This window comes from Corvus moneduloides, chromosome 10 (assembly GCF_009650955.1).
Source record: "Corvus moneduloides isolate bCorMon1 chromosome 10, bCorMon1.pri, whole genome shotgun sequence".
In the NCBI taxonomy this organism is placed as follows: Eukaryota; Metazoa; Chordata; class Aves; order Passeriformes; family Corvidae; genus Corvus; species Corvus moneduloides.
This window is the reverse complement of record NC_045485.1, coordinates 18,991,365-19,009,923: the sequence shown is the minus strand read 5'-3', so window position 1 is coordinate 19,009,923 and position 18,559 is coordinate 18,991,365. Positions and strand designations below refer to the sequence as shown.

At 45.9% G+C, this 18,559-nt stretch overlaps 1 protein-coding gene across 8 annotated transcripts in view; it reads left to right on the top strand.

The window, feature by feature from the left end:
- Positions 1 to 18,559, top strand: part of ABCC5 (ATP binding cassette subfamily C member 5) — a 70,587-nt gene that overhangs the window by 33,359 nt on the left and 18,669 nt on the right. For 5 of the 8 annotated variants that reach the window (XR_004242161.1, XM_032120000.1, XM_032119999.1 and 2 more), the window contains 12 exons: positions 563 to 709; positions 1,030 to 1,159; positions 1,690 to 1,843; positions 1,958 to 2,086; positions 3,283 to 3,469; positions 4,422 to 4,511; positions 6,821 to 7,010; positions 7,734 to 7,893; positions 8,318 to 8,396; positions 9,006 to 9,119; positions 10,172 to 10,336; positions 11,029 to 11,112. Coding sequence is in view for 7 of the 8 variants with exons in the window: in XM_032120000.1 (XP_031975891.1) it covers positions 563 to 709; positions 1,030 to 1,159; positions 1,690 to 1,843; positions 1,958 to 2,086; positions 3,283 to 3,469; positions 4,422 to 4,511; positions 6,821 to 7,010; positions 7,734 to 7,893; positions 8,318 to 8,396; positions 9,006 to 9,119; positions 10,172 to 10,336; positions 11,029 to 11,112 (1,629 nt within the window). In the remaining variant the exon portion in view is untranslated. Of the gene's footprint in view, positions 1 to 562; positions 710 to 1,029; positions 1,160 to 1,689; positions 1,844 to 1,957; positions 2,087 to 3,282; positions 3,470 to 4,421; positions 4,512 to 6,820; positions 7,011 to 7,733; positions 7,894 to 8,317; positions 8,397 to 9,005; positions 9,120 to 10,171; positions 10,337 to 11,028; positions 12,570 to 13,263; positions 13,393 to 16,745; positions 17,626 to 18,559 lie in introns of those variants that run through there. The other 3 variants (XM_032120003.1, XM_032120004.1, XM_032120005.1) reach the window with 3 other exon arrangements.

Genomic DNA, 18,559 nt, shown 5'->3' with positions numbered 1-18,559 from the left:
TTTTGTGGGGGCACAGAGAGCAAGCTACTAATCTGAGATGAAATAATGAACTGCAGATGGCCAACAATATTAGAACAACCAATGAAGTCCTTAAACATACTTAAAGATCAAAAATAAAAGAGAGAATGAGAATGTACAACAGTGTGACAGTAAAGAATTTATTGCATAGTGGCAGAAAAAAGCAATGGTCTTTAATAAAGAGCTCTATCCAAAGTAAATATTGCTGTGTAATAGGAGTGCTGGTGTGCAAGTATCTGACCTTGTTCAGAAGAACACAAGAAATAAATATGAAATGAGGGATTAGGAATCAAATGAAGTAGGCATTGTGGAAGTATTTTGAAGCATATTGCAGGAAAAAGGCCAAGGGCTACAAATCTGCAAGTCAAGCATCTCTGGCAGGGAAAGCTTTCTGAAGTATTCAATGGTCACTGAAGTGTACTTTAAAGAAGAAATATCAAATATGGTGGGAGAAGACACAAGGCAGTTAAATTCTACTACATGTAATGTATACATGCTTCATCCTTGTCTTAACCAATCCCTGAAACCTTGAATTTTTCTGCAGAACACCACAGTGACTTTGGGAAATGAGACTGTCATAAGCAGCAGTATGAAAGATAACCCTCACATGCATTACTATGCTGGCATCTATGCACTGTCTATGGCAGTTATGTTGATCCTGAAAGCTGTTCGTGGTGTGGTCTTTGTAAAGGTAGGTGCCAGTGCTGGTGTTTAATGTCTCCCCCTTCTCCTACTTCTCCAAATTGCTGTCGCTGTTGTTCTTTTGGTCAGCTCCCAAGAGAGACTTTTGAACCAGAGGAAGTCGATCATGGATTGTGATGTTTCCATAGCCAGCTCTTGAGGCTGCACCATGTTTCTGCTAAACTTCTGCCCAAATGAATAGCTTCCTCCATTGGCTGGAAGCACAGAATGCAATAAAAGACCTCTTATGGTTGGAGAGAGAAATGGAGTAGAATATTTTGGTGCTGCAAACACTGTTTTATAACACTGCAATGTTTTATGCATTGGCAGGGAACTCTCAGAGCATCCTCAAGGCTCCATGATGAGCTCTTCCGACGGATTCTGCGGAGCCCCATGAAGTTCTTTGACACTACACCCACTGGGAGGATCCTCAACAGGTTTTCCAAAGATATGGATGAAGGTATCTCTCACTGTGTGTCCTGTAAATCCCACTTTCAGACCTCCCAGTTAACTCTTGAACACTCTCCAGTCTGTTGCTGTTGGGGTGTTTGTACCCTATGTCTCTGCACTTCCAATAAACAAAGCAGGAACTGGGACATACCCTGGGTTATGATTCTAGAAGGCAGCTGGTAGCTCAGATCCGATCATTCCCTTACAAAGAAGGGAATGTGCAGCTGCTCTTGTACCTCCAGGCTGGACATGGGCTCTCAGCAGTTAATGCAGGGGCAACTTAAAACGTTAGAGTGAGGCTGGTGTGCAGCAGAGGTGGTAATTAGGTCAGAGTTCCATCAGTGCTATTTCTGCCAGCATTAGACTGCCAGCAACTCAGAAGGTAAAAACACCCCAATGAAAATGTACATTTTAAATTTGAATAAGCCAAGAGAAATCACTGTCCTTGTCAGTGATGTACAGCTGGACTGAGTTGTTTTATATAAGTTGTTTTAGCTTTCTGCACTCAAGATCTTCCTCTTTTCCTTCCATCTTCACCAGTTGATGTTCGTTTGCCGTTTCAAGCGGAGATGTTCATCCAGAACGTCATCCTTGTGTTCTTCTGTGTGGGGGTGATTTCTGGGGTTTTCCCCTGGTTCCTGGTGGCAGTGGGACCCCTCATAGTCCTGTTCACAGTTCTGCATGTTGTGTCAAGGTAAGTGCACCAGCTGCTTTGGCTAAAAGTACAGATACTTTTACCTTCAAGTACAACATAGTGGTTGGCATATGGTGGTTCTGCATGAAACTCAAAGTGCTTCTTTCCTTCCAGAGTCTTTATTCGAGAGCTCAAGCGTCTGGACAACATCACACAGTCTCCATTCCTGTCTCACATTACATCTAGCATCCAGGGTCTCTCCACAATCCATGCCTACCACAAAGGACAGGAATTTCTGCACAGGTTAGTCTAGATACTCATCTGGGAATGGTGGAGGACAAAGCTGAGTGCAACAGGTTGGCATTCAGAAGGGTTTATTACTGGGGTCTGATGGATCATTGGTTCTACAAGTGAAAGTTACTTTTCTGGGGGGAAAAAATTGGGAGAACAGAAGAAGGGTAAGGGAAAACTGGGAAGAGCAGTGGTGGGGGTCCCAGGTGAATGCTTTCCTCTGGAATTCTCTGCAGTACAGCAGGTGGTAATGGTGAGGACAAGGTTTTGGCTGTACTTTTCCCTACTAGTATGTAATTTTAATCAGGCCTTGCTTATACTTTCTGTGGATTGTTTCTCATGATGTTACTAGCATTGCTTAAAGCGTGCTAACCAAACCTCAGTGAAAGTATTGGTGAGCTGTTAGTCTCTGTGCACCTGTGTTACTGGAGAGCATTTGTCAATTACTTCAGTGACCATCAGCCACCGTGTTCACTGTGCCTGGTTTTCTCTAGTATAAACTAAAATCTTTCCAACACATGTTTATGAGGGAAAGCGAAGCATTTCTCACGTGAGTGGTAGTTGCTTCCCATGAGAACCTGCTGTAACAGTAGGGTTTTGCAGGTGCAAGGTCATGAGAACAAGGGTGTGGAAGCATAGGGAAAATTGCCTCAGGAGCTCTGCAAAGACGCTGCTACACCAGCAGTTACTGGCTTTGTGAATCTCGGGCGTTTCTCCTTAAATACGCTTTCTCAGCTGTGCATTGTCAGGATTGTAAATTAAGTAGTACTTGATGTGTTTTAATTAGGTGTCACCAATTCTATCAAAACTTAATTTACTTATACCCTTGTGTATAAAATGACACATATTCTGAAGCACTGCTGCTGTTATCTGTGGAGTAATTTGTAGTCATTGAACATCTTCTGGAAGGTCTTGCATAGGTGAAGAATGGTGAAAGTTTGTGTAATGTCCCTGGGTTTGATTCACCTCAGCATAATTCATTGTTGTAGACAGACTGGGTGATTTGACTTTGGAGCGTTTGAGCTAAGTACACATCTGACACTACACAGGAAAGTTTGCAAACCCTGCCATTATGTTTTGGTTTCAAACTTTGTCAGTGATGACTCCTCCCACTCTGAATCCTGATACTGGAACGGGTTTAAGTAGTTCTGATATTCGCAGAACATCAGGCTCATGGAGTCTACTAACCTTTCCTGTGTTTGTTTCAGGTACCAAGAGCTGCTGGATGACAACCAGGCCCCGTTTTACCTGTTCAGCTGCGCAATGCGCTGGCTGGCTGTGCGGCTGGACATCATCAGCATTGCTCTGATCACAACCACTGGCCTTATGATTGTCCTGATGCATGGCCAGATCCCTCCTGCCTATGCCGGGCTGGCCATCTCATATGCTGTGCAGGTGAGTGTGACCACATACTGTAATATTTAACTGCTCTTTTAATGTAGATATTGCTAATGAGCAAACAATGTTCAGCGCTGGCTCAGAGGAGCTGCAGGGCTCGGAGCTCTCGTGTTGGAGTTGCTGTTTGGCCTCTTCTGCCTCCTTGTGGCGGTGAGATGAAGAGCTTAGACACCTCGTACTTGAAGCTGTTGCTCTTGGGAAACGTTTCTAAGCTGCGGGTTTCTCAAGGGATTAATAAATTATGGTGATTTTAAAATGAACTATTAAATTAACTTGCCTTGAACACGTTATTTATTTAGTGCTCAATGCCAAGAGTACTTGTATTAAATATCATAGAATTGTTTAGGTTGGAAAAGAGCATAAGGTCATTGAGTCCAACTGTTGCCTCAGCAATGACAAACCCACCACCAAACCATGTCCCCAGGTGCCACATGTGCACGACTTTTGAATGCATCCAGGGATGGTGACTCCACCACTTGCTGGGAAGTTTGTTTCGGTGCTTGGCAACTCTTTTGGTGAAGAAATGTTTGTAACCTCCACTCTAAACCTCCCCCTGGCACAACTTGAAGTTGTTTCCTCTTGTCCTACTGCTTGTTAAGTGGGAGAAGCGAACAAACCCCACCTGGCTACACCCTCCTTCAGGGAGTTGCAGAGAGTGGTAAGATCTCCCCTAAGCCTCCTCTTCTCCAGGAGCCCCCCCACCTCCCTCTGCTGCTCCTCACACAACTCCAGACCCTTCCCCAGTTCTGTTGCCCTTTTCTGGACACACTCCAGCACCTCAATGTCTGTCTTGTAGTGAGGGGCCCAAAACTGAACACAGGCTTTGAGGTGTGACCTCATCAGCTCCAAGTACAGTCACTGCCGTGATCCTGCTGGGCACATTCATCTCTTGATTCAATAACTAATCACAGCTCTAAAAATTTGTCTTTGTTTTCTTTCACCACTTCAGTTAACAGGGTTATTCCAGTTTACAGTCAGACTGGCTTCAGAGACAGAAGCTCGTTTCACCTCAGTGGAGAGGATTGACCACTATATCAAGGTAGGACTGTAATGCATTCAGCTGCCTGTTGTGAAATTTTGTGTTGTTTGTTACATTGCTGGCCTCAGGCTGCCTTAGTACAGACTGTATGTTCCTGATCTTGGAACGGCACTAAAGCCTGTGCTGTAACACTGCAGAGTGAGTTTGTTTTATGAAGCACGTGTATCAGCACAGGGGGGATGAATGGCCCCAGAGCTGATAGATCATTAAGCTTACAGGTATTGCTGGAGTTAAATAAGGATATTGGAAGTTTGCTGACACTCACAGTAAAGAATGGAGTGTGTAAAAAGTGTAACAGAGGATTCAAAACATTATTTTACAGCAAAAGAGTGGTGTTCTGGCATCCTTCATTCCCAACCTAATGGGATTCCTTCATTTAAGCACAGATAACTGTTTTTTGCTTTATCTACAAGTAATTCTGCTTCATCTTAATAAGCCTACTTTTCCACAGCTGTCTTATGTAACATATTTCTATATGCTTAAAAAGTCAAGGGATTGTTCTTACTGCAAACATCAGAAATGTGCTCAGCTAAACATGAGAAATGTGCCAGGCTAAATGCTTAGCAAGCTGCTCTGATTATCTGTAACCCTTTCTTTGTAACTGGGATTTGTGTGCAGAACTGGGCATAGGTCAGTGGGGAAAGCATAGCCAGGAGAAAGCCTCCTACTGGGTCTGGTGTGTGAGGTGAAAGGCTTTTTCATTTCATGTTCCCTGTGAACTTCAGAGGGAGATATATACATATATTTATTTGGTAAATCTGGGCTATTTAGTTGATATTTGTAGTATTTTTTTAAGCCTGTGGATTTAATCCACAGGCTAAAAAACAGAAGAAAAAAAACCAACAAACCTGCCCACTCCCCCAGTTAAATAAATAAAACCTCTGGAGGCATCTAAGTAGAAAATTTCCACATATGGAAGACTTGGTGACCACACAAGTTGACAGCTCTGCCAAATACTGTATCTCTCTCACTGGGCTGAGATGGATTTATCATTGTCAGGCCTTTAGTGGCAAAATATACAGTTGTAGGCTGTTGTTTGGTGTTTTTTAAGTTATGTCTCTCATTCTATATCACTGTTAAGCAACACTCTGATTTTTTTTTTTTTTTTTTTAAATTCTGATCTCTAGACAGACATTTATGAAACTGTAAAACTAGTTTAAAGCTGAAGTAAAGGGGTGGGTGAGCAGTGAAACACTATTCAGGTCGTGGGTCTTACCAAGGCCCAGGCTTTTTTCGGTGGGGGCTCAAGGTTGCTGTTTTGAGCACCAAGCCCAAAGAGTTGGAGCACTATGGTAGCAGATGGCTGGTTTTTTCTCAAACCCCAGGTGTACAATTAATCTGCCTCTAACTAGATGTTGCAGATGTCCCCAGGTGACATCCCTGTGGGATCTCTCAATGGTCAGTGTAGGAAATGGGTGTCTCCAGAGGGCAATTTATTACCTGTTCCAAGTATTTATATTAGAATGAGAAAAATCACACTGCAGAAAATGCTGGCTTATAGCATTTGTAGGGAGATCTCTTTTTGTAGAGACTACAGAGGAGTTGTCAGGGCCTGGTTCAGTTTTGAGGTGAATCCTGTGACAGGATTGCTGCCATTCTCTTTGAGGGTGCTTGTGCCAAATATGGGAAAGTGACCTTGACTTCACTCTAGACATGCTATAAAGCCTTGTGTTTGGCTTTCAGATGTTCTGCTTTTCTTTTTTTATCTGTGAACTGCTCAATAAGGGGCAGAGTGAAATAGCAGAAGTGAGCAAGCTGGAAGGGACTGACTCAGTGATTCAGTAGGACAGGGAAACATGAGGAGTAAAAGAAAGAGGGTGGCATTTAATGTGTTACTTGGGCATTCTCTTCTGTGTCATCATCAGAGGTGACCCTGGCATGGCACAGCAAATGAGGCATAGAAATGCAGCAGATTTTGCATCCAGTCTTTGGATTCAATAGGATTGTGTTGATAAATTCAATAGGATTGTGTTGATAAATTCAATAGGATTGTGTTGATAAATTCAATAGGATTGTGTTGATAAATAATAGGCCTAAAATACATTTTGAATTCCATTGATGAAAACCATTGTTGTATAGAAGGACTGATGCCATTACTGAAGCAATGGGAGGGAAATTAAGAGTGTGGTCAGTGTAACACAGCAAACTTCTGGACCACTGGGTCCACATCCAGCCAAACAGCTCATCATGGAAGTGCTATAAATGATCTGGGCTGAGTCCATGGGGAAGATCTGCAGAAAGCTGCAGCTGATAATTTTCCTTTGGTGCTTTGTTTACTGGAAACTGAACTTCTGTATTTTTGTTAAAAGACACTTTCCCTGGAAGCTCCTGCTCGAATTAAGAATAAAACTCCTCCTCTGGACTGGCCCCAAGAAGGTGAAGTTGTTTTTGAAAATGCAGAGATGCGGTACCGAGAGAACCTCCCTCTAGTACTTAAAAAAGTGTCCTTTACCATCAAACCGAAGGAAAAGATTGGCATTGTGGGGAGGACAGGCTCAGGTAAGGAAAAACACTAAGCAGAGTTAAATTACTGCTTTTACAGAATAGATTGGGGCAGTCTTATTGGTTCTCCTGTGTTTGACTAAGTTGTTGGTTGCACAGGAGGGGTTGAGCAGTCTGTCAGTGGAGGATTCCATTCATGTGTGCACATAAGCAAGATCCCTGTAGGCAATAGTGAAAACAAGTTTCCATTTAAAGCAGAGGGATATCCTGCTATGCTTGAGCCAGTGTGTTGATCGTATTTAACTCCCCAAGCCACTGACCAGCACAGATTGGTGCCTACAATGTGCTCATTGCACCTTCTCTGACTCTCTTGGAAGTTTTTTGTACTGATGCTGCAGGCAGGTTTGGCTCTGAGCCATCTCAGAGCTCTGTAATGTGAAGAATCCAAACCCCTGTTTGTGAGATGACTTAAATCAACCTCAGAATGAGTTTCTAAATAAATAATTTATATTGTTGTATTGGGTTTTCATGGCAGGGTTTTGGCAGTGGGGTTGGGGCAGGACTCCAGGGATGGCTTCTTTGAGGAGAGATTAGGAGCTGCCTCCACAATTGCTCAGTTTAAATGCTGAACCTCAGTACTTACCAGAGCATTGCTGCCAGGACTTTTTGGTATTTTAAAACTTTTCTTAGATGTGGACAGCTTTTTAAAATGCTTTCTCATCTGAAAGCTGTTATGATTCTGTAGAAACACCAGTCTTGTTTTTCCTGTCTCATTTTTAGGGAAGTCTTCCCTTGGAATGGCACTCTTTCGTCTCGTTGAACTGTCTGGAGGCTGCATTAAAATTGATGGAGTGAAAATAAATGACATTGGCTTAGCAGATCTTCGGAGCAAACTCTCCATAATCCCTCAGGAACCTGTGCTGTTCAGTGGCACTGTGAGGTTAGTGAGACCATAAGAAGGCAAGAAAGGGACTGAGCAGTCTACCAGTTTATACCTGAAATGCCATAGGTGCCTGGTGAGGTGGTAGCTCTCAGGCATCCTAGCTTCTGTTCCGGTTTTGAAACAACAAAAGCACAGATGAATGATTTTACCTGGCCCAGTGCAGCACTGGGTGTGATCATCCTGCATGGAAGTCTTGCTTCCCTTTAGATGTGGTTGAAGTTTTAGTGTCTTTGTCTTCCATCTCTACTCTTGTTTTTTGGCTCTTCTAACCCCAGAGTGCTGGGAGCATCTGATTTCCTTGGCAAGGAAACTGTCAGTGGAAGGCCAGATGTAAATCACCTGTCTGGAAGAATTAGCACACTGCTGCTTTGCCATTCATTGCTGAGTTAAAATTCTGCTTGTTTTCTGCTTCCTCTTCCAGATCAAACTTGGATCCTTTCAATCAGTACAGTGAGGAACAGATCTGGGCTGCTTTGGAAAGGACTCACATGAAGGAGTGTGTAAGTATTATGTACACTGGGAGATACATGTTTGTATTTGACTTCCAAAGCAACGTGTTCTGTTAGTAGCTATGTTAGAGGTATTTAGATAAAGCTTTTTCTCTGTATTTTTTCCCCTTGTTCTCTATGCTTTATTTGACCAATCTTTAAACTTTTTTCCATAATTTTATCACTGATATTTTTGGTTTTTTGAGAACATGCCATGTTCTGTGTGTATTTTTTAGTATGTAGCATAGCAGAGTGCTGCTTCATCACAGGGATTCTTAGGGTGTTAAAACATTTCAAGTGATATTTTTCTGTATGTGCCTTAAGTGTGCATTCTGCATTTCTATTTGTGAGTGTACATGTCGCATGTACAAATTTATAGTGACCTTAAAACCTGCCCTTTGTGAGGCCCTCTGCAGCAAGACTTGCTGCCATGACATTTCCAATTCTTTTTCTTGGTAGTCAAGTGGCAGCTATGGCTATGGAATTCAGGCTGCAGGAATTCCTGCAGGGACTAGGTTCACTCTCGTCTCTTGGTGACAAAGATTGTCAGGAGATCTGTTTGTGTTTATATGATTTTATGCAATTCTGTAAGATTTTTTTTTCCTCTTCTTTCCCATGCAGGTTGCCCAGCTGCCTATGAAACTTGATTCAGAAGTGATGGAAAATGGGGAGAACTTTTCTGTTGGAGAGAGACAGTTACTGTGCATAGCTAGAGCTCTGCTGCGTCGTTGCAAGGTGAGCGCAGAAGGGAGAGAAATAGCTGGAGATACCAAAATTATAGGATTGAACAAGCCTTCTTTTGTGCTGGATTCTTTCTGTCAGAGGAATCACACCAATGATTATTGCAACCCAGAGAGGTGTAAGGTTAAAACAACCAGGAAGGTATTTGTAGCCAGCTCCTGTAATGTCCTGCCATTGGAAAGGTGTTGTTTGCAAGTGTTAACAATAGTGTGTCAGACTGGCCTAATCTTTTATTCCATGTCCTGTTACTGGAGAGCATCAGATTCTTCCCTTCTTCCACCTTTTTGTGGATATGAGCCAAGTGTTTTCCTTCTACTAAAATGTGGTCTCCAAGTAGAGTTTGGGACCATGCTATGCCAGCCAAGTGAAAGGTTTTGCAGGAATGGAAAACAATAATTACAGTGAGAAAGGACTTTTGGATTGAGATTGACCAGGATTCTGGTTTTAAGAACCTTTGTCTGAAATGCAACATATCATAATATTTTAAAGTTCACTCTGCATCTGTTTTTAAAGTCAGACTACTCAGCAGAAGTTACCGTCTCTGCAGTACCTGCACAAAGCATGTCCAGTTCAGCTGTGACAAAAAGTCACTCCAAATCAGTTTGTCTGAGAGTAAGAGAATTCTTACCCAGCATAAGGAAAGTATTAAGCCTAGTCATATTGACTCATTTCAGAAGGAATGTCACCACCAAGCATGTGTCAAATTAGTTTACTGGTAAAATTTGTATTTGAGATTAATCTACTGAATATGAAACTGAAAGTAGGAAAGTTGAGGCCCGGTTCATAATCCAGATGTAGCTCTAGGATGTGACCATAAAATGTAAGTGTGATCCATAGGTCTTCCCAGTGTGATCCTTTGTTGAAGGCAATTACATAAAGAAAACTGAAAGGCTACTTGTAAAAACTGCTTTTGTGCCCACGACTCTGTAAGGATTGCTGATTGTGACAACTCTTGGCCATGGCCATTCTGCCTACTCTATGTATTTTTATATTCAGGAGGGAAGGTGTGACTGTGGGTAACAGCCAGGATTCTGTGCTGCTTTCAGATATTGATCTTGGATGAAGCAACAGCTGCTATGGACACAGAGACAGACTTACTGATCCAGGAGACCATCAGAGAGGCGTTTGCAGACTGCACTATGTTAACAATTGCTCATCGCCTGCACACAGTCCTGGGCTGTGATCGGATCATGGTGCTAACACAGGGACAGGTGAGCAGGGAGGCGTCTCTGCCTCTGGTCTGGTGGTGCCTTGTGTGCAGACTGAACTGAGGGAACAACTGCACTGCAGGGTAGAAAATCCTCTGTGTTTATTTACACAGAGGATTTTGGTAATAATACTCCAACAGAATCAGTTGCTACCTTACTGTGACAAAATCAAAGATGGCAAAATTCTGTTTTCGCACTGAGAAAGTATCATAGAATAATAGTTTATCTTTAAAAATATTTTTGAAATACCCTTTGTAGGTTAGTTCTGAGATGGGTAGTAACATAAACATCCCTGCTGGGCAGTGTCCCATTACTTTGATAAAGCCCTGTGCCATCAAGCATGCCTATGACAGATACTTACCTATTTTTCAGGCTTCCATTTGGGAGTCATAAACAGTTAAATCAAATGTAAGAACATTGGGTGAGGCTCTTAAAGGTAGAGAAGGCAAAAGCCCATAGTGTCTGCCTCTGCCAGAGCCAGCAGAGGTTGCTTGCTATTGGGTTAGTTCCAGTGTTTGAGCCAGTCTGAAGCTTTACAGTATCCATAAATGCATGTACTTTCACTGCCTGGTGTCTCATCTAAAGATGAATGCTGTGTTTTCTATTCTTTACTATCACATCACAAGTCCAAGGGGTGGGAGTCAATTTTCTGCTGAATTTTACTGACATATTTTACCTGCCTTGTTTGGTTTCAGGTAGTGGAATTCGACACCCCAGCTGCCCTTCTGGCCAACGAGAACTCGCGCTTCTATGCTATGTTTGCTGCTGCAGAGAACAAGGTTGCTGTCAAGGGCTAAAATTCAGGGCAAAGTCACTTTAATTTTGGAGAGCTATGCTCCCTGCCTGTGGCAGGCCAGCTCTTCTTCCTCCTCCTCCTCGCAGATTATTGCCTTTTCATCTTTTAATTTTTAGCACAATGTGTCAAGCCAGAGAGTTTTTAAAACCATGTCAGAAGAACTCTTAATGTTTTTATTATTGTATTTATTCCATATTTACTAATTTTTTGTTATTAAATGCACTCTACAAATGGCTCAGGGAGCCATAGTTATAAATGTATCAGAGGCCTATAATGAAGCTTTATACATGTAGCTATATCTATACATAATTCTGTATATAGCCTATATTTACAGTGGAAATGTAAGCTGTTTATTTTATATTAAAATAAGCACTGTATTAATAACAGTGCATATTCTTTTCTATCATTTTTGTACAGTTTATGGTACCAGAGATCTGGCTTTGTTATCGGACGGTATCAGACACTGTTTTGTCTTTTACAGTTCGTCTTTTCCTAGGGCCAGATTTTCTGCGTGTCTGAGTGGAAGTGAAGCTTTGCAATAGTGTCCTTTATTGTCACATCATTGTCTAGCGCAGCAGAGAAGAGCTCTGTGGTGTAACTATTGCATTGTAATTTATCAAAGCTATTTGGGGCATTGCTAATGTTCACCACAGCAGCGGCTGCTGCTTCCCATAATGCTTTTCCAAAGCAGGGTTTTTAGTGATCAGAGTGGGGAACCACTCCTGGGTCACATTAAGGCCTTGTATTTTCTCAGTGTTCTGACACAGTATTTCTTACTGTATCAGCAGAGTTTATTTTAATGCAAGCCAGCCCAAGCTCTTCCTGCTTCGCTGATCTAACACAACCAAAATCTTACTGTTCGTGGAATGATCTGTAACAAATTAATCATAAGGTTCAAATCATACCCTGTATGCTGGCAGGAAAGCCTTTTCAGAGTTGCTTCAGCTGACTGACTCTCTATCTTGAAGCTGCTAACACTCCTCAGAGGTTTAGGTTGGCTTTCACTGGCATGGGTAACACTAACTCTTTGTTCTGCTCACTTATACTAAGATTAATCAACATTGATATTTCCTGTTTCTTTCTTGCACACTTGTTAAGGAAGCAGTCCTTGACCCCACATCTTCTGGAACCTTAAAGGGGTTCCTGTTGATCAGGATGTAACACTGGTGTAGGACATGGTTTTCTTACTGTAAATGACCTACCTCAGGTTACTGGGTTCTGCGTAGTGCATTGCCATGATCACTGTACACCATCCCTGTTTTTCGGGACCTGTGGCCCGGGGGGACACAGTTGCTCCTGTGATAGCTGTGACTTATTGAATGGTCAGCGTTGCATGTCTTTGTCAACTTGGACATTTTGTAGCCTTAGCATGTTTGCAAAATGTCTCATTGAGGCAGAAATCTGAAAAGTAAATAAAACTATTTTGGGTTTTGTAAATTTTATTGGCTTAAGTGGTTTGTTTTGGGCACATAAATAACTTTGCACCTTTCTGAGCCCTGGGGAACAGGTTTGCAGTCTTTTTTGTTTGTTTGTTTTTTCCTCTTGTCATGCATCAAGGTCCAATCTTTCTTTCTTCAGAGTAAAGGTGTTTCTTTAAAAGTGTGGTGGGTGATTTAAAAGCATGGGGGTTGCTTGCAATACATGTATGTTAAGTAGTACAGGAAGTAATAATTTATAGTGCAAGTATTCAAGCCAAGTAGAAGGGCTGAGGTCAGGTGGAAGACCTTCTTAGGCTCAGATTTTCTATTTTCTTTACCTGAAAGCACTACAGTTTATAGTGTGACATGACTGCAAAGTCACAGAAAGAAGCATTTCTACCTACCAGTACCACAGGCAAATCATGGCATTAACAGAGCTTGCGCTGTAGCTGGAAGTAGCACAAAAAGCATTGTTGTGATTGTTCTTAACTCTTCTCCAAAGCAAGAATTAGCTGGCACAGACCTTACCCTGCTCACAGGCCTGGAGTTTGCCCCATGGACTTCAGCATTTCACTTGAAGGAAATGGGCTAATGTACCTGGTTCTGAGTGCTGCTGGAGTCAGTGTGTGGCTTTACTTTACAGCTAAGGCTGAGCTAATGGCAGTCTGGGCAAAAGGGGAGCCATCCTGATCTTATCCTCCTCCTTCTTCTTCCAGGCTGGGACTTCCTCTTCCTTTCCTGATGCCAGCAGTGGCTCTTGTGTGGTCCAGATCAGAAAGCTAACTTGCAGAAAGCAGGAATGCTGTACAAAGGAGACAGGAAGGCACCACCTGGAAGGGAGGTGAAGTGGGGCTGCTCTTTTCAGCAGGTGCTGGCTGTAACAGTAGCATAGGTGTGAGAGGAAACTGCTCAGCGTTCACTGCCCCAAACTGCTGCTTCCCAGTTACACTCTCCTAAAGAGCTGAATCTTTGCTGCAGCTTTGGTGAGCTGAAACAGCTCAGCAAGGTGTCAGACAAGGGCCTGTGATGGAGCAGGTGAACAGTCACCTGTGAACAGCAGGGATTAACTCAACCATTTTGTTAAACCTTAGCTGCAGCATTGTTACTTTGGAATTAAAGACAGAGACTGACAGAAGGAAATGTTCTTTCTATTGTGATCACTTCTGTGCTTCATTTGTCTCACAGATGCACTGAAGTATTGCTGCTCACAGGGGTAGCTGTAATTTTTTTACTGGCTTTCATCCCAAACCACAGGAGCAAGCCGAGGCCTGGCCAAGGGCCCTATCACTGAAGTGGAAGGAAGAAACATTAATATTTACAAATGGGACTGAAATATCTGTATCTTTGGAGCATTCTACAAGAGGTTGATGATGATTGGAAGGTTCAGGAGTTGGATTCTGCTTTAGAATTTATAGTGTGATACACTGGGAAGATTTCATCCTATGAGGAATAGAATAAGATGCTGGGATTGGGACAGAGATTTTGCTTAAAGAGATCCTGCCCAAAATAGCATGGAGATAGCACATGCTTCTGTTCTAGTTTAATATCAACTGGCAACTAAGCCCCACACAGTCCTGTGGGATGGGGGAGAGAATTGGAAGGGTAGGAAGCTAGAAAACTTGAGAGCTGAGATCAAAACAGTTTAATAGGGAAAGCAAAAGCCACACAAGCAAGCTAAAACAAGGTATTTAATTCCCCATGTCCCAGCCTTCTCCATGAAAGCAGGGCTCCATTGTGGGTAATGGTGACTTGGGAAAACAAACACCACCCTCTGAATGTCCCCTCCTTCCTCTCCAGCTTTTATAATGCCATATGATCTGGAATATCTATCTGGTCAGTTATATCTGTCTATATCTATCAGTCTGTCCCTGCTCTGTCCCATCCCATCTCCTTGAGCACCCCCAGCCACCTCACTGGTCAAGTGAGAAGCAGAAATATCCTTGGCTCTGTGCAAGCCCTGCTCAGCAACAGCTACACTATCCCTGAATTATCAACACTATTTTCAGCACAAACCCCAAACACAGCTTGATACCAGCTACTGTGAAGAAAATTCACTCTAGCCCAGCCAAAACCAGCACACCTTCCAGCAAAGGCTGTGGCCCAAGACCAGCAAGTGTGCAAGAGGAGAGAGATTTGTCTGGGATAACTGGTTACTGTATTGTCCTCTGGACTTTCCATTACGTCAGTTTTGCTTATTCTGTCCAAATACAGCGAGTGCAGCTGATCCTGATTCATTATCAAAAGCTTAGAGCCTCTTCAAGAGAATGTGTTCCTGCTCATCTTGTCAGTCTGATGAGTGGACACATTGCACTTGCTTGGGACTTCAACCAAAGCACAGGTAGGATTCTTCTAAAATTACCCAGGAGATAACATGCAGTTAGATTGATGTAATTAAGTGCCAAATCAGGCCCTGAAGTTGTGCTGGCTTGAACACCTGAGGACATTTCACCCTTACCTGTGGTGAAGGTCATGCAGGGTCAGATCCTGAGGTTGCTGGGCTGTGCTTTGCACATCACCTGTAGGCGAAATCCAGGTCACACAGGCCTTAGTGCATCACTGGAAACAAAATTTGAGGAAGCTGAATTTTTTCAAAAGGCAATTGGTATGAGTGAGAGAAGGTATGAGAAGGATAAAAGCAGGATGTTTGATTTATTAAAGAACACAGACAGAAAAGATGGCAGGACAAAGTGTTTTTCTTAGTTACAAGGGAATTTATTGCAATGACGAAATTGCTCTTTGGAGGTTCTTCAAAAGAACACTGAGAAAGTGCACGGTGCTGTACCCAGCAACCGAAGAGCCTGAGTGTTATTTTTTCCTGCAGCTGTAGCATGTGTTCTACTATATATAAAACTATATATGTTTTACACAAAGGTTTTCTTTAGCTTCAGGTTGGTAGACGGTGATTCTGTGTTTAACCCTTGGTTGAGCTGGTAACTGCAGCCACAGTGTGCTGAGGCTACAGTTTGTGCCTCTGGTGTGATGATACAGTGGAAACTTAGCTGGAATTTGGTGCAGATGCTGCAGCCGTTAGTGTAAGGCTTGGGAGGCTTTTAGAATGTACCACTGTGGGTTCATTAAACCCACAACCATGTGAGAAATGTTCCTGTCTTATCCAAAATACTTGTGTTGGAGCCTCATCAGGCAGTAGGCAAAGCATAACAGTGAAAATTAGAGTGAAAATAACTTACAGGAATGTCATTACATGGGACAGAGACTTTACGCTGCCCTTGGGCTGGGGGGAGTGCAAATCACAGTTACTTGCACAGATCTCCTTCCTTCCAGCTTGCTGACTCCTCCTGTTGCCATGCAGAGAAACAAGTGCTGTACAAAGCTGATAATTTTGTGGTTTCTGTCCTTTCCCATTTAGGAAGGCAGCAGTATAGGGTGTGTGATTGATTACCTAGAGTTCTAGGGAAGAGTAAAGTGCATTATATCTGAGCAGGGCTCTGGGGCCAGTTTTCAGTGGGACTTGGAGGCAGGAAACTACAGGCAGCCCAGCTGGGAGGGAAGGGATTTTTAAAAGGGTGTATATGGGGTGCAGGAAGAAGGGAGGCTATTTAGGGTTAGCTGTGAGCTCGATGTGGGGATGTGACCAGGAGGAGTGAGGAAGCCAAAATAGGTACCGGTGGGATGAGGGTGCAAGAATCAGCCCTGCTAGGAGCCGTGGTATGGAGGTTTTGGGGGTGTTTGTCGTGGAGCCAGGAGCGGTGGACGGTGAGGCATTCACTCACTGTGCGGAGGGGACAGAGCTGGCTGTGAGGGGACAGGAGCCACCCGAGCGGGGCGTTGTGGCCATGCCAATGGCCGTCCCCAGAGCAGGAGCGCTGGGAATCGGTGTGTCCGGGCCAGGCCCTGGGGTGGGGTAGGGGGAGAGGAGGGAAGCTCTGCGTGGGCCGGTTAAAGCTGCCCTGTGAACAGGGGAACGGCTGGACGGAGCTGCCGGTGCTCAGGGCAGCACGCGCGGATGCCCACACGTGTGAGTGAGGGAATGAACGAATGAATGAGTGAACGAACGAGTGAACGCTGCTCCCCCGACAGCGATGCCGGTATCGGGGCTGTCCCGACGCCCGCGTTGTGTTCGGCTGCGCCCGGGCCGGGCTGAGGCGGTGCCGGGGGCGGGGCGGGTGCGCGCGCAGCGGGCGGGCGGGGCGGGGCCGCCCCCCAGCGCCCCCCGGCGGCCGCGCCCGCCGCTGCTGTCCGGGCCCGGGCCCTGCGTTCCCTCGGCCGGTCTTTTCCGCCTCCCCCTCCCCGCCCCGGCCGCTCCGGCCGCCGGGGCCTCCCTCCTCCCCGCCCGCCCATGGATTTCACATAGCAGCCGCCGCCTCCGCCGCCTCCTCCTCCTCCTTCTCCGCCGCCGCTCCATGGCGGCTCCGGCTCCGCGGCCGCCCGGCCTGTGCTGCTGCCGCAAGGGTTCCGCGGCCGGGCCGGAGGCGCCGCCGGCCCCGCCGCCACCTCCCGAGCCGCCGCCGGACGTGGCGTCGGCGTCCAGCTCGCAGCTCTTCAGCCTGAGGCACCTGCACCTGGGGCTGGAGCTGCGGCCCGAGGCGCGGGCGCTGGCGGGCTGCCTGGTGCTGGAGCTCTGCGCGCTGCGCCCGCAGCCCCGCGCCCTGGTGCTGGACGTGCACCCGGCGCTGCGCGTCCTCTCGGCCGCTTTCCGCCGCGCCGCGGCCGGGGAAGCGCCCTGCGCCTTCGCCTTCTCGCCCGCCGAGGCCGCCGCCGCCCCAGCCCCGCCGCCCCCGCCGCCCTGCCCGCCGCCGCCGCCGCCCTGCGCGCCGCCCTGCGCCGCCAGCCCGCCCGCCACCGCCACCTTCCTCTCGGCGCCCTGCATCGCCGCCGGACCGCTGCCCCCCGCCGCCCCCCCGGGGGACCCGCCCGCCGGCCCCCCGCCGGCCGCCGCCGAGCCGCCGCCGCCGCTGCCCCTCTTCTCCCAGCCGCCCTGCTCCGCCTGCCCGCTCGGCTTCAGGGTGGACCCCTTCACCGACTACGGCTCGTCCCTCACTGTCTCCCTGCCCGCCGCTCTCCAGCCGCACCAGCCCTTCCAGATCATCGTCCGCTACACGACGGCCGACGGCCCTGCCGTGAGTACCGGGCAGGGGTTGGTAACGTAGGAAACCGGTCCTGGAGCGGCTGGCAGAGCCCTCCCGTGTCGCCCGTGCCTGTCGCACATCTTTACTTCTGTTCTAAGTGACCGTCGGGGAAGCGCCCGGCCCCGCAGCAAAGGCGGTGGGAGATATCTCCCTGCCAGCCCCTCCAGTCCTGTCCCTGGTCCTCATCGCCTGGCAGCGCCAGCCCGCTGGGCAGCAGCATCTGTGCCCTGCCCGCAGGCGCTCTCGGCACTGCCAGCCCCGCCGCACTCAGCAGCGGTGCTCGTACCGACCCAGCTGCTCTCTCTCCTGTCTTCTCCCATCGAGTGGACCCCAAGGCTATTCATCCTCCACCGCAATAGTAATTTAAAAGTTTTTCGTTCTTTAAGGGCATTGCAGTTGTTGGCGAGGAGAGTGAAAATTTGAAAACTGCTGCCTCGACTCAGTCCTTCAGGACAAATTATGTCATCCACAATTCAGGAGTTTCCCTGGGGGTTTTGCCAGCTGCTTACAAAATCAGGCCTTGCGCACCTAGGCTGGTGTTCCAATGAGCCGTGGTCAGGGGCTTTGAGAACAGGGGTGATTCTACGTGTTCCTACAAGTTATCTGCTGAAAAAAGGGATGAGAAATGGCCCAAAACACCCCTTTGGATGTGGCCATGGAGGTGCTTCCATGTCTGTGGATTAGCTTTCTTCAACGGTGAAATGCTTTGTAAATTCTGTCACTTCTTTTAAACTCCCGGTATTTAGAACCACTTTATTCCCGGCCTTTTAGGTGCTGCCTGTCAGACCTTGTGTTTTTAAGAAGTTATGATAGTGAAAATATGAAGTTCCCGCTTGAACATCAGTTCTTTTTATTACTGTACAGTCTGTTCAGGTTGGGAATTAAACTGAGGTGATTTTCGTCACGTGGTTCGTGAATCTATTTA